This window comes from Canis lupus, chromosome 9 (genome assembly GCF_011100685.1).
Source record: "Canis lupus familiaris isolate Mischka breed German Shepherd chromosome 9, alternate assembly UU_Cfam_GSD_1.0, whole genome shotgun sequence".
In the NCBI taxonomy this organism is placed as follows: Eukaryota; Metazoa; Chordata; class Mammalia; order Carnivora; family Canidae; genus Canis; species Canis lupus.
Window position 1 is genome coordinate 18,669,085 of NC_049230.1, and position 12,188 is coordinate 18,681,272.

General features: G+C 41.9%; 1 protein-coding gene across 2 annotated transcripts; it reads left to right on the plus strand.

Annotated features, from left to right (window-relative positions):
* Positions 1 to 1,385: 1,385 nt before the first annotated feature.
* Positions 1,386 to 11,266, plus strand: CCDC43 (coiled-coil domain containing 43). Of its 2 annotated transcripts, XM_038547090.1 has the most exons (5): positions 1,389 to 1,639; positions 5,631 to 5,718; positions 6,604 to 6,739; positions 7,930 to 7,988; positions 9,649 to 11,266. In XM_038547090.1, the coding sequence occupies exons 1-5, from the start codon at positions 1,436 to 1,438 to the stop codon at positions 9,834 to 9,836; spliced, it is 675 nt and encodes a 224-aa protein (XP_038403018.1). In that variant the 5' UTR covers positions 1,389 to 1,435; the 3' UTR covers positions 9,837 to 11,266. The 2 variants fall into 2 exon arrangements, with proteins under 2 accessions (XP_038403019.1, XP_038403018.1); XM_038547091.1 differs by lacking the exon at positions 7,930 to 7,988 and having other exon boundaries at positions 1,386 to 1,639.
* Positions 11,267 to 12,188: the final 922 nt, after the last annotated feature.

A 12,188-nucleotide genomic window follows, 5' to 3' on the forward strand; every position in this document is an offset into this window, starting at 1 on the left:
GCCATCTCCACAGCTTCCAACAAGTAACTCCAACAGGTAACGTCAACTTCATCTTCTAGGCACCCTACTGCAGCCTCCATTGGACAAAGCTCCATTAAAACATGTCACCATATTGTCGTTAAACATGCCTGTTCTCACTGGACTGAAGGCTCATTCGAGGGCAGAGATTTTTGTGACATTTATCTTTGTATTTGCGGTGCCCACAAGCAATGCCATGCTGTAGGTACTCAAACATTTAGTGAATGAAGGAGTCAGGTTCATGACCTACCAGCCTCTCTGCAGTTCAGGAAAAGCCAACCTAGGTTCTTGGGTAATTCATTTCTGCACGGAGCCAGGTGTTTCGCAGAGTTCAGCTGAGGCTCTGGCTGCTGTGCACAAGCTCCTTGCCTCTAGTTAGGCTTCCTGTAGCTCTGAGACTCTGTGCTTCAGTTTCTTTATCTTTAACACGGGGAATACGGGGACAATAAGAGTATCTTCTCACAGGGTTGTTGATGGGATTACAAGCAATGATGCATCGAAAGCTCTTACTTAGCACAGTGATGGCCAAGAGTAAACAAGGCTCCTCCGAGATAGGCGTTTACGTATAGAATGAATGAGTGAAAAATAACTTGAGGTTGTCTGATCATTTATTGAGCACCTACTGTGTCCGGTACTAACACGCTAAAAGCAGATAAGCAACCGCATGCACACTGCTCTTAACACAGATTGCCGGGAACCAGGGAAGGTTTTCTGGAGCTTGAGTTTTGATACGAGCGGAGCATGGTGAAGGTGCTAGTTAAGAGATGGTGGGTCTGGGACGCCTGGGTGACTCAGTGGTAGAGCATCTGCCTTTGGCTCAGGGTGTGATCCTGGGGTCTGGGGATCGAGTCCCCCATCGGGCTCCCTGCAGGGAGTCTGCATTTTATCTCTGCCTCTCTCTCTCTCTCTCTGGGTCTCTCATGAATAAATAAATAAAATCTTAAAAAGAGAGAGAGAGAGAGAGAGACGGTGGGTCTTCCGGACAGAGTTCCCTTTGGAAAGCTGTGTGAAGGTGGGCGACTTGGTATCTATGCCACGAAGGCGCGCGGAAGGGCAGCTCGGTGCGGTGAACTGAGGCGCTGGATTCGAAGTTGAGTTCCAGTCCTATTTAGGTAGTAGCCGCGTGACTTTGGTCAAGTTACCGAACCTCTCTGAACTTCCCCGACTGTAAAAAAAAAAAAAAAAAAAGAGTCTATTAAGAATATTCACCTGCCAGGGTGCCTGAGCGATGACGTAACCGTGCGTTTGCCAACAGGCGCTCTATTTAGAAGCCGCAAGACGCCCAGGCGGGTCACTACTGGTCCATGCGCTCCACGGGGTGTGGGTTCTCGCTCGGAGCATGCGCAGTGGGCCCGCAGCGCGGCCCGTCAGGCACTGCGGTAGGCGCCCTGGAGGCTGGCAGGACCCTGACCCCAAGATGGCGGCGCCCAGTGAAGTGCCTGCGGCTGCCTCCGAAAAAGGCGGTGGCGGGGACGGCGGTTTTGGGTCATGGCTGGACGGACGGTTGGAGGCGCTGGGAGTGGACCGAGCCGTTTACGGCGCCTACATCCTGGGTGTCCTGCAGGAGGAGGAGGAAGAAGAGAAGCTGGACGCTTTGCAGGGTATCCTCTCTGCTTTCTTGGTGAGAAGCCCGGACACGTTCCTATTAGCTTTCTGGCGGCCCTTGTCAGTACTTCGTACCCCTTTTCCCATACCTGGTGTCCCAAATGATTAGTGGTCTTACCTGGGAGAGGAATATTCTGAGGTCTGGGCCTCGGGGGAAGGGGATTGCTCATCAACCAGGGTTTGGGAAAGTCAAAAGGTTGCAGGTGCATAAAGAAGAATGGCTTTCCCTTATTCCTGGGGACACGACCCTCTCGGATGCCTGTGGGTGAGCTGGGTGAGTATTCTTCCGAAGGCGTTGAAGTGTCTAAGTGAGAGTTTTATCATAAACGCCTAACGACCAATCTCATTCCCATCCATTGACAGTGTTCAGAGAGGGGAATAAAGTGCTCTGGGGATGTCTGTGCTCTTTAAGAGGCAGTGTCCAGGGCTGTCCCATGACAAAAGCCTGCAGGAAGTACCCTCTCGGTTCCTATTTTGGAGGTAAGAGTCCAAAAAAGGTAAGCTGGCAGTAAAAGTCTTGGTATAGGTCTAGGCCTAGGCCGAACTGAAACAAATATTGTGCTTAATCTTTTATAGTATTTAGAGATGCAGAAATTGTCAGTGTTTGCTGGAGGAGGTGGGAAATAAAGTCAGAGTTTTAAAGAAGAGAGATAAACTTGGTACCAGCTTCTTAAAAACAGATTCAAGAACTCAGAAATGTGTACTTTAATCTGTGTTTAAGTAGTAAGTCACCTGGTTGTCCACTTTTCCAGCCTGACCATTCTGCTGCCTTCATCTCTGCTTATAGTTACTTGTTGGAAACCTGGTTCAGTGATTGGGCAAATGGTTGAAATATAATACCAGTGCAGCTGTCCCAGGTCCTCCTGGCAATGTCCCGCTTTTAGTCCCAAAGGCTGCTCTGGTGAGATTGACCTATAAATGGGAAAGCTTTAAAACAGCTTGTGATGTGGCTCATAAATTCAGTGGAGATGGAACAGTATGGAGTAAATTATTTTCCTGGACCTTGACATTGCAAGTTGGTGGAGGGGGATAGTGTGAGGCAAGCGATTTAAGTTAGTTGTTATTTCCAGCTTAGAAGTTACTAAAGACTCCATGAAAAAGAAGTTGAAGTAACTTGGGTACCCATTGGTATTAGCTCCTTGGCTTGTTCTTTTCATGGTGTCATCATTTAGAACTGCATGTCTGCTGCTGATAAAAGCAGGCATGAGTTTGCCTTAGACTATTAAGTGTCTTGATAGATGAGAGAAATGTTATCTAAAACCAGATTTGGTTCTTTATATCTGCCTCTGTTTACATGAACTACGGAAGACACAATCATTTTTAAGGGTGGCTTCCCCCTCTCTCTGCTGGATCCACACACCATGCTTAATTTTCTCTTGGTTTTCCCAACCCCTTCTATATAGGAAATGACTTTGGGAAGAATTGGCCAGGAATTATATGGTGAGGCAGGGGTCCTGTTCATGAAACAACTGAGAAGCAACTTTACAGAACAGCAAGGCCAGTGAATATGGTATATATCAAACACATAATTCATAATGCTGTTTACTTTCTGTCGGTCAGGCTCTATATACAAGCCACTGACTGTTTTACCAAATCCCTTTCCAGAAAAAACAAAAGGCATTGCTAAATCAATCACCAGGTTGGGCTAGAATTCAGTATTAGGAATTAAGTTTGTCAGCAACAATTTGAGTTAAGATTCAAGAACATTGTATCTTGTCAGGAGCAAATAACAGTTAATAAATGCTTTTTATTAATCCTTTTTTGGGACGCTTGGGTGGCTCAGTGGTTGAGCGTCTGCCTTTGGCTCAGGGCATGATCCCGGAGTTCCAGGATTGAGTCCCACATCGGGCTCCCTGCATGGAGGCTGCTCCTCCCTTTCTCTATGTCTCTGCCTCTGTCTCTGTGTGTGTCTCACGAATAAATAAATAAAATCTAAATAAATAAAATCTTAAATCCTTTAAAAAAATTCCTTCCAGTGGCATTTGTATTGATTGATTATCAAGTTTTTATTGATGGGTTTTTCTCTATCAAGCACTGCCCAAAGTGTTTGGGGTACCTCAGGGAACAAAACAAAAACCCCTGCCCTGATGGGATAACATTCTAGTAGGGAAAACCTTAATCAGTAAATTATATAGTATGTCAGAAAATGATAAGCACTAGGAGAAAAAGAACATTATAAGATCAGGAGTGGAATGGAGGGGTGAGTTTTCATTTTCAGTAGGATTATTACGTTAATTGGGGTCTTACATCTTATGGCACCTGTTTATATGTACACATATAAACCTTCTAAATTGTCAGTGTCATGAGACCCAGGGCTTTTTCTCATTCATCTCTCTCACTATCTTAGTGCTTTCAACATGGCACGCACCATCTGGATGAATAAATGAACAAATGGATGAATGAACTCCTTTGGTCTGGGTGAAGCCTGGGAAAATAAAGGGTCTTGTCCTCTGAGAGCACCCTTTTTCTTTTGCTTCTCTACTCATTTACCTTCCTTCTCCTTCCTTTATTTTTCCTGCTGGGGGTTCATGAACAATGTAAACTCTGGGCTAAAAAAAGAAAAAAAAAAAAAAGAAACTCTGGGCTAAAATAATTTCTTTTTTTTTTTTTTTAAGGATTTTATTTATTTATTCAGGAGAGACACACACAGAGAGAGGCAGAGACACAGAGAGAGAAGCAGGCTTCATGCAGGGGGCCCGATGTGGGACTCCATCCCAGGACCCCAGGATCACGCCTGAGCCAAAGGCAGACTCAACCACTGACTGAGCCACCCAGGCGTCCAAAGAATTTCTGTATATTTGGCATCTGTTCTTAAAGAATGCAGAGTAGAGGATAGAATCCTTTGCTGGGTACAAAATAAGGAAATCCAAAATAGGGGCGCTCCTGGGTGGCTCCTTCAGTAGAGTGTGCGACTCTTGATCTCAGGGTTGTGAGTTCAAGCCCCTTATTGGATATAGAGATTACTTAAAAGAAAAATCTTTAAAAAAAAAAAAAAAGTGTGTTCTGCTTCTCCTCACTTTCTTTGAGAGATGATTTAACATAATGGCTGAGAATAAGACTGCTTGGGCTCAAATCCTGTTTAATCCATTTGCTACTTGTATGACCTTGGGCAAGCAAGTTCCTTAACCTCTGTACCTTGGTTTCCTCATCTGTAAATTGAAAGTGGCAATAGCACTTACATCTTGGGATTGTTTGAGAAATTGAGTACTTATGTGAGGTATTTAGAACAGTTCCTGGCACATGCTAAGCATTTAGTAAATGTGAACTCTGACAGCTCATTTTGAGGGGTAGAACATGAAGATTGTGGAGGCAGCCATAATGAAGATGGAGGAGAATGCCCATACTTGAAATGCCTATTCTTCACCAAGCAGGGTAGGGATTTTATACATTCTTCTTTATCCTCACTAAAATCCTGACAAGACGTGAAGCTCAGAAAGGTAAACTTGTTCTCAGACCTGGGTTTGAATTTAAGTATGTCTGACACTGAAGCCAACATCCTTTCATCATACTGTGTTAAGGAGGAAGATTGGTCAACATGCAGAATGTGTATGCTTGTGTAAAATGGACAGAGGGTGGGTGTGGATAGGAGACCATCTGCTCATTCAGGTGGAGTGAGCAAGGTAATGGATATGTTCCAGCATGAAAGTTGATAAACCTTGAAGAATGTACTGAGTTAAGTCTATCAGCCAAGGAACATTTCCCAGAGGAGAGTTTTAACTCAGGTAACAGGTTTTTGCTCCAGAAGCATGAGGAAGACTGTCCTGAGTTATTGTGAACCCTTTCCCTTGGAGCTTAGCAGGATGGAGTTGGCGCTTTTGACTTAGAAGGTGTGGACTCACACATGGGATTATTTCTGAACCTCAGAAAAGAGAAACATACTTCTTATTCTGTGGCTCTCAAATCTGCCCCGTGACTCCTTATCACCAGAGGTAGAGCTGTGTCCTGGGCATGGGCTTTGTCCAGGCCGAGCGCTCTCAGGAAATTAATTGGTCTATTTTTCCAACTAGGAAGAAGATTCTCTTCTTAACATCTGCAAGGAGATTGTGGAACGTTGGTCGGAAAGTCAGAATGTCGTCACCAAAGTGAAAAAAGAAGGTAGCGTTGGGAGTTTGTCTAATCTCCAGGCCCTTTTCTGACAACTTTTCCTATACAGCTGTGAGCAAGAGGGTTTTGAGTTTTCTCTGCCCAATGTGGAGCTGGATCCCAGGACCGTGGGATCATGACCTGAGCCAAAGGCAGAGGCTTACTAGACTGAGCTACCCAGATGACCCTGGTTGGTTTGTTTTTTTTTTTTTAAAGCTCCCCCAAATGATTCTAATGTGGATCCAGGCATAAAAACCACTACTGGACACCATTGCCTCTTTTCTTTGAGAATGATTAACTTAATAATTGATTTTATTTTAAGATAATCTATGAATTTCACTTGGCATAATCATCACTATGACAGGGACCAGCACAAGGGCTCCTGGGTGACTCAGTTGGTTAAGCATCAGCCTTCGTGATTCCAAGTCCTGGGATCGAGCCCCATATCAGGCTCCCTGCTCAGCAGGGAGTCCATTTCTCCGTCTCCCTCTGCTCCTCCCTACTGCTCCTGTGCTCTCTCTCTGTGCTTTTTTTTTCTCTCTCAGCTAAATAGACGGGAAAAAGTTGCATGCTTGAAACTAAATTTTTTCTGATTCTAATACAGCGCTTTTCAACCTTTTTTTTTTTTTTTAAGCAGCAGAACTTCAATTTATAAAATACGTAAAAGCAGGGCTGCTCTGATTGAAGATGGATACAAGACCTAAAGCCTATCCTGCATGGTCTTTGCTTTGCCTTTGTCAGTGGCACCCAAGGCACCTCCTTTGAACCTCAGGGCCCTAAAGAATCAGCAGATGCCGTTGTCTTTCCTGCAGGCACTGTCTGAGTGGACTAGTGGTTTGGTGAGCTTGTTTTCTCTCACATACAACCTTGTTGCCCCTCCTTTCCCTTCCCTCCCAGATGAGGTACAGGCCATTGCCACCCTAATTGAGAAGCAGGCACAGATTGTGGTGAAGCCCAGGATGGTGTCAGAAGAGGAGAAGCAGAGAAAAGCTGCCCTTCTGGCCCAGTATGCTGATGTGACAGATGAAGAAGAATATCCTTCTTGAAGTCTTGTAACCATTCCCTGAGGCTCGAGTCAGAAGTGTTTGATGGGTTTCAGTGAGCTCTGGGAAGTTGCCAATCTCCCCCCTGGTGTGATTTTTTTTCCCCTTAAAATGGCACTGATCTATGACCCTTCGTGGGTGTGAGGAGTAATGTTGGGATAATTGATACCACACTTAACATTTTTCAGCACATAATCAGTATGTTCCTGAAAACTTAGGTGTAAAAGAAATAATGCCTTAATAATGGATCATTTATATTGTTTTTTGCAGAAGCTAAGGAATAGCTGTGATTCTTTGTGTAATATCTTTCTGTACAGTATTACACATAATCCATCTTTATATTCTTTTCCCAATTGATAAGGAAACTGAGACAGTGAGAAATGAATGTGTGGTCAGAGACATGTATAGATTTAGTGGCAAAACCAGGACTAGAATATGGATATTTTCGAATGAAGGATTCCCAAATTTGGAGCAGTTTCATTTGAAATTTTTTTTTTATAATTGAAAGATTGAATCCCCAGCTAACACAGGAGAAATCTGGAATTTGGGGGCTGTGCAAAAGGCAATTGCTATTGATGGGGACAGGCTTGGTTCCCTGTGAGTTTGAACTTGTTTAGGAGATGCTTAGCTTACAGAGCCTGCTTGAGTGGAGCATGTGGAACCTTATTCAGCAGGGCACATACCAGAAATGTTAGCTGTCTCATCACAAGTTTAGGAAATAATTCTTAGGCTTTTAGGGGCCAGCTTGTCTTCTGGTTTATTGTTTGTTTTTTTTTTGCCAGGGTCAGCAGAGCTCTGTGTCCAATGACAAAATCTCCTTTCTTGGGCTAGAAAAGAACAATTTAAGCAGTGGTTCTTCCAGACGACTTGTTAAAACGCCAATTGCTGGGCCCCCTACTCCCCAGTTTCTGATTTAGTAGGTCCGGTTTGGAGCCTAAGAATGTGCTTTTCTAGCAAGTTCCCAGGGAGTTCTGGGAACCACATTTTGAGAAGAGATCTTACACTAGTTCTCAACAATCTTGAGACTTCTAAAGATGACTGCTGGGTTTACCACCACGTCTCTGATAGTGTTTTTCTTCAGCATGCTTTTCCTACCCATCACTTCACTGAATGTTTTCTGATGTTGGGCTGGGATGTGCTAGCCTTTGCTTTCCATCCAACTTTCCTTAACATCGCTCACCGAAGCCGATGAGAAGGATGATTCAGGTGCCACCACAATGAACATTGGTTCTGATAAATGTATCCTTCTCTTTGTCCCCAAGTGTTTCTCCATTGAATATTCTTGAGGAACAGTTTTTATCTTGCTGTCATTGCTGGGGGATCCTCTTACCAACAGGAACTCATGTTGGGTCAGTTTTGTGGGCCCCATTCGAGGACAACCATAAATAGTCAATTTAAGGAGAAATTTCACCAAAGAAAACATGTTAACATGTACTGTGAAGGGAGGAAGGACTTCTTAAGAGAGGATTTCTAAGGGAACAGAAGAATCTACTCCCTGTGTATAATAGCACTGTGTTACCAGCAGTGGAACCAATTACAACAGTATTGAAATTTTGACTTTGTCCTCAAAGACCGTATAATTTTGTCAGAACACAAACACTGAATCTTTTGAGCTAAAAATATGGACAGATGGAAAGAAGTGCTAAGGAAAGTCCCTACCAACAGACACTTTTGAGAAGCTTCTGCATTGATTGATTGATTGATTTCATTTATTTGTTTGAGAGAGAGAGAGAGTGCAGGGAAAAGTGGCAGAAGAGAGGGAGAGGGAATCTCCAGGGTCTCCCAGGACCTCCTGCTGAGAGCAGAGCTGATGCAGGGCTTGATCTCAGGACCCTGAGATCATGACCTGAGCTGAAACCAAGAGTTGGACACTTAACTATTTAACTATTAAGACTCCCCTCACAGGGAGCCTAGGTGACTCAGTCAGTTATGTGTCTGCCTTCAGCTCAAGTCACGGTCCCAGGGTCCTGGGATTGAGCCCGCAGTCAGGCTCCATAGTCAGCAAGGGTCTGCTTCTCTCTCTCCCTCTGCCCCTCCCACTCCTGTGCACATGCTTATCTCTCTTTCAAATAAGACATTTTAAAAAGAAAAAAAATTCTGAAGTATGATGGGCTATCAAAGAAAAGGAGGTTATTTCAGGGAGACTTATTTATTTTAAAGCACTAAAGCAAAAAAAAAATGTTATGTTTTAAGAATAGGAAGGAAGTTGTCTGGTGGTAACAGGTTGTTTCTGTTTTTTTAAGTTTATTTTTTTTTTTAGTAATCTCTATACCCAGTGTGGGGATCGAACCCATGACCCCGAGATCAAGAGTTGAATATTCTTCTGACTGAACCAGCCAGGCACTCCCAGGTTGTGTTTTTAAAGTCTTAAGAAAGGAGGGGTAGAGTTTTTGGCTAGGTATTTTCTAACTGCTTAAACTTATTTCGGATCTTTTATAAATCCAGTTTGTGGTTATTAAAACCTGTTTTTCACTTAAGCTTCATTGTTCTAGGAAAAAAAGCAAATTGATAAAGTGTAGTAAGGTTAAACAACTTAACTCTTTTCAAGCATTTTAATAATGCCAAGTATATAAAATTTTTGCCAATTATATTAATACTCTATGCACTAAAACTAGCCTAGATACTCCAGTATTCCGCCATGATCTAAGTACTTATTCTGGAATGAAACTTCATTTTCATAAAATTTTTAACCTTCAAATTTAGAGAAGTCTGAGGTTTTTATTCTGAGGATTAGTTTTAAACTTTTGTTTAAAATAGTAATTCCAAGAATCCCCATTTGACCAAAGATAAATTATCATAAGGACTTCTTTTAAAGACTAGAAATATGTAGAGAGAGAATAAGGACAGAGTGGTAGTTGGGACTGTATGACCTTATCCTAATCCCTTAACTCACCTGTAGCTCTGTTCCGAAACACCAATGTGGAAGATGTCCTCAATGCCCGAAAACTGGAGCGAGACTCACTTCGGGATGAGTCCCAGAGGAAGAAGGAACAGGACAAGCTGCAGAGGGAGAGGGACAAACTAGCCAAGCAGGAGCGCAAGGAAAAGGAAAAGAAAAGGACACAAAGAGGGGAGCGGAAGCGATAACCTTGGTCCACTCTGTTCTTTCTCTTCATTGACTTGATCAAAGGGAGAAGTGATTGTGCACACGTGTATTTAAGAGAAATGAGAGAACATTGCAAAGTGATTTCCCAAGGCATTTCCCTTTTGTTTACATGGTCAAAAGGAAAATCACAAACACTTCTAATTACAACATGTGCCATGTCTCTGTGGTGTGGGTAATCAGATTATTGAAGTTGATGTCTGTACCAAAGATCTGGAATGGGGGCAACTTTTATATTTTAATACTGAAGTCCTGGCTCCTTTTGGCCACTTTACAAGTCTTCCCTCACCTAGGATAAATAGCAGAAATATTCAGAAAGCTTGACAGTTTTCATCCTGAAGGAGCAGAATCATGACCACTCCTTTCCTGAGATGAAATTTGGGAGTGTAAAGTACTTTGAAAGTAGCATTTACCCCTTAATGTATTATTTTATGGATGAAATAGAAAACAAATGAAGAGCCCTACCTGGATCTAGATATTATGTTAACATGGCAACGAACTATGAAAACGGAAGAAATGATGTAGATATTCTAGATTTGACTTTTTTTTTTTTTTTAAAGCTTCAGCCCGTGGGAGGGAAAAGAAGTATCTTTTTAAAAAATAAAGATAGTTACATATTTTTCCTCATCGAGGCTGATTTTGAAAAAGAATGTGTATTGAATGGAAGAATATCATTGTTAGCTAGATTCATTTTTTATAATCATGAGCCCTTGAGTGCTAGTAGAGATTTTAATCCTGATCTGCCCTAAAACAGGAGTATAAAGACATGATAATTATAGGTTGAGAGAAACTTCAGGAACCATGCATTTAAGGAAGAAACACTGGAAATCTCTGCTAACACAAAGATATTTAAGAGTGTACTTTGTGGGGTGCTCAACAAATTTAATGAGTGAATGGGAAAAACCTGGGAGAGTCCAAAGTGAGCAGGAACTCTCCATTTCTACTTTTGTCACAAGCCACATTCAATTGTAAATAAGGCCTTTTCTTCAGGCAGCCTACTCAAGAAACCTGAAGGGAGCAATCTCCCTGACAAGACAGAAAAGAGGTATTATATACCTGAGGTTGGCAAACTACTGCAGGCAAGCAAATTTGGCTGTTTGTTTTTGCATAGTGCAAGTCAGCAATGGACTTTGCATTTTTAAAGGGTTGTAAAAGAAGGAATATATGACAGAGACCTTTTGTGGTCTATGAAACCTAAAATATGTACTGTGTGGCCCTTCAGAGAAAAAGTTTGCCAACTTCTGTTTTATACCATTAACCAAGAGGTTAACCAAATTTTTTAACCTTTGTGGAGAAGGTCAAAAAGCATGGTTAAGGAAAAGATGTGTCATCTCTATACACTCCTATAACCGTGGCATTGCATTTTTAAAAAGTAACCATCTTTTAAAAAAAAATAAACTATTTAAATCACTGTTTTCTGATTTACTCTGATTCCTTCCAGCTATTCATGGAAATGTGTGAACAGTCGCTTAGCAGTGTGTTGAATTTTGCTTTATATTTTGTTTTGATTAGCCCAGTACACTCTCCTGTTAGTTGAACCTCTTCCTAGAATCAAATTCTCTGCCTCCACTTTCCTTTCCGTGAGGTTGGGTGTTAGGAGATTAGCAAGATTAACTTTTTTTGGAAGTCAGTAAATTGACTTTGAAGTCCTTACAAGTGCTTATGTTGGAGTCTTTGTCTTCTGTGACAGTAGCAATAGGCTGTGGCTACAGATAGCTTATGAGAGCACCTCTTTGATTAACCCTTATTTTGGATTTTTTATTTATTCTCACCTTGATTTTGGTATCTGAAGCAGAGCCAGGTTATATCCATGGACCCCTGAAGGATACTTGTTTTAGTGTTATAATTGTAGCCAGTTCTTATGGGACTCTATTATGTATATTACAGTTAGGTGTATACTTGAACTAAGGTTTATTTTATTTATTTATTTTTTGAACTAAGGTTTAAATAGGAAAAAAAGATCAGCTCATTAGGCTGAGTAAGGTTATTCATTTAATTCAGGTGCTAATAAATCCTTTATGTCTAAAGTGTTCAATATTGCAAAGGGCAGATTTTAAACAACCAGTATCTTTATATAGTATAATGGACATTTTAGGCCAGAACCAAGATTTCATTCATAACATTAATTCCAGCCCACTACAACTTTATAGGCAGATTATTCAAGTGAGAAGGATGCTGATAGAATTCAAGGCAATTTTCTTTTTTTTTTTTTAAGACTTATTTATTTATTTATTTATGATAGACATAGAGAGAGAGAGAGGCAGAGACACAGGAGGAGGGAGAAGCAGGTTCCATGCTGGGAGCCCGATGTGGGAGTCGATCCTGGGACTCCAGGA

Coding starts and splice junctions, on each gene's coding strand:
- CCDC43 (XM_038547090.1), top strand. CDS start 1,436: ATGGCGGCGCCCAGTGAAGTGCCTGCGGCTGCCTCCGAAAAAGGCGGT. Junction 6,740..7,929: donor GATGTGACAGATGAAGAAGA/ATATCCTTCTTG, acceptor AACATCGCTCAC/CGAAGCCGATGAGAAGGATG. Junction 7,989..9,648: donor GAACATTGGTTCTGATAAAT/GTATCCTTCTCT, acceptor ACTCACCTGTAG/CTCTGTTCCGAAACACCAAT.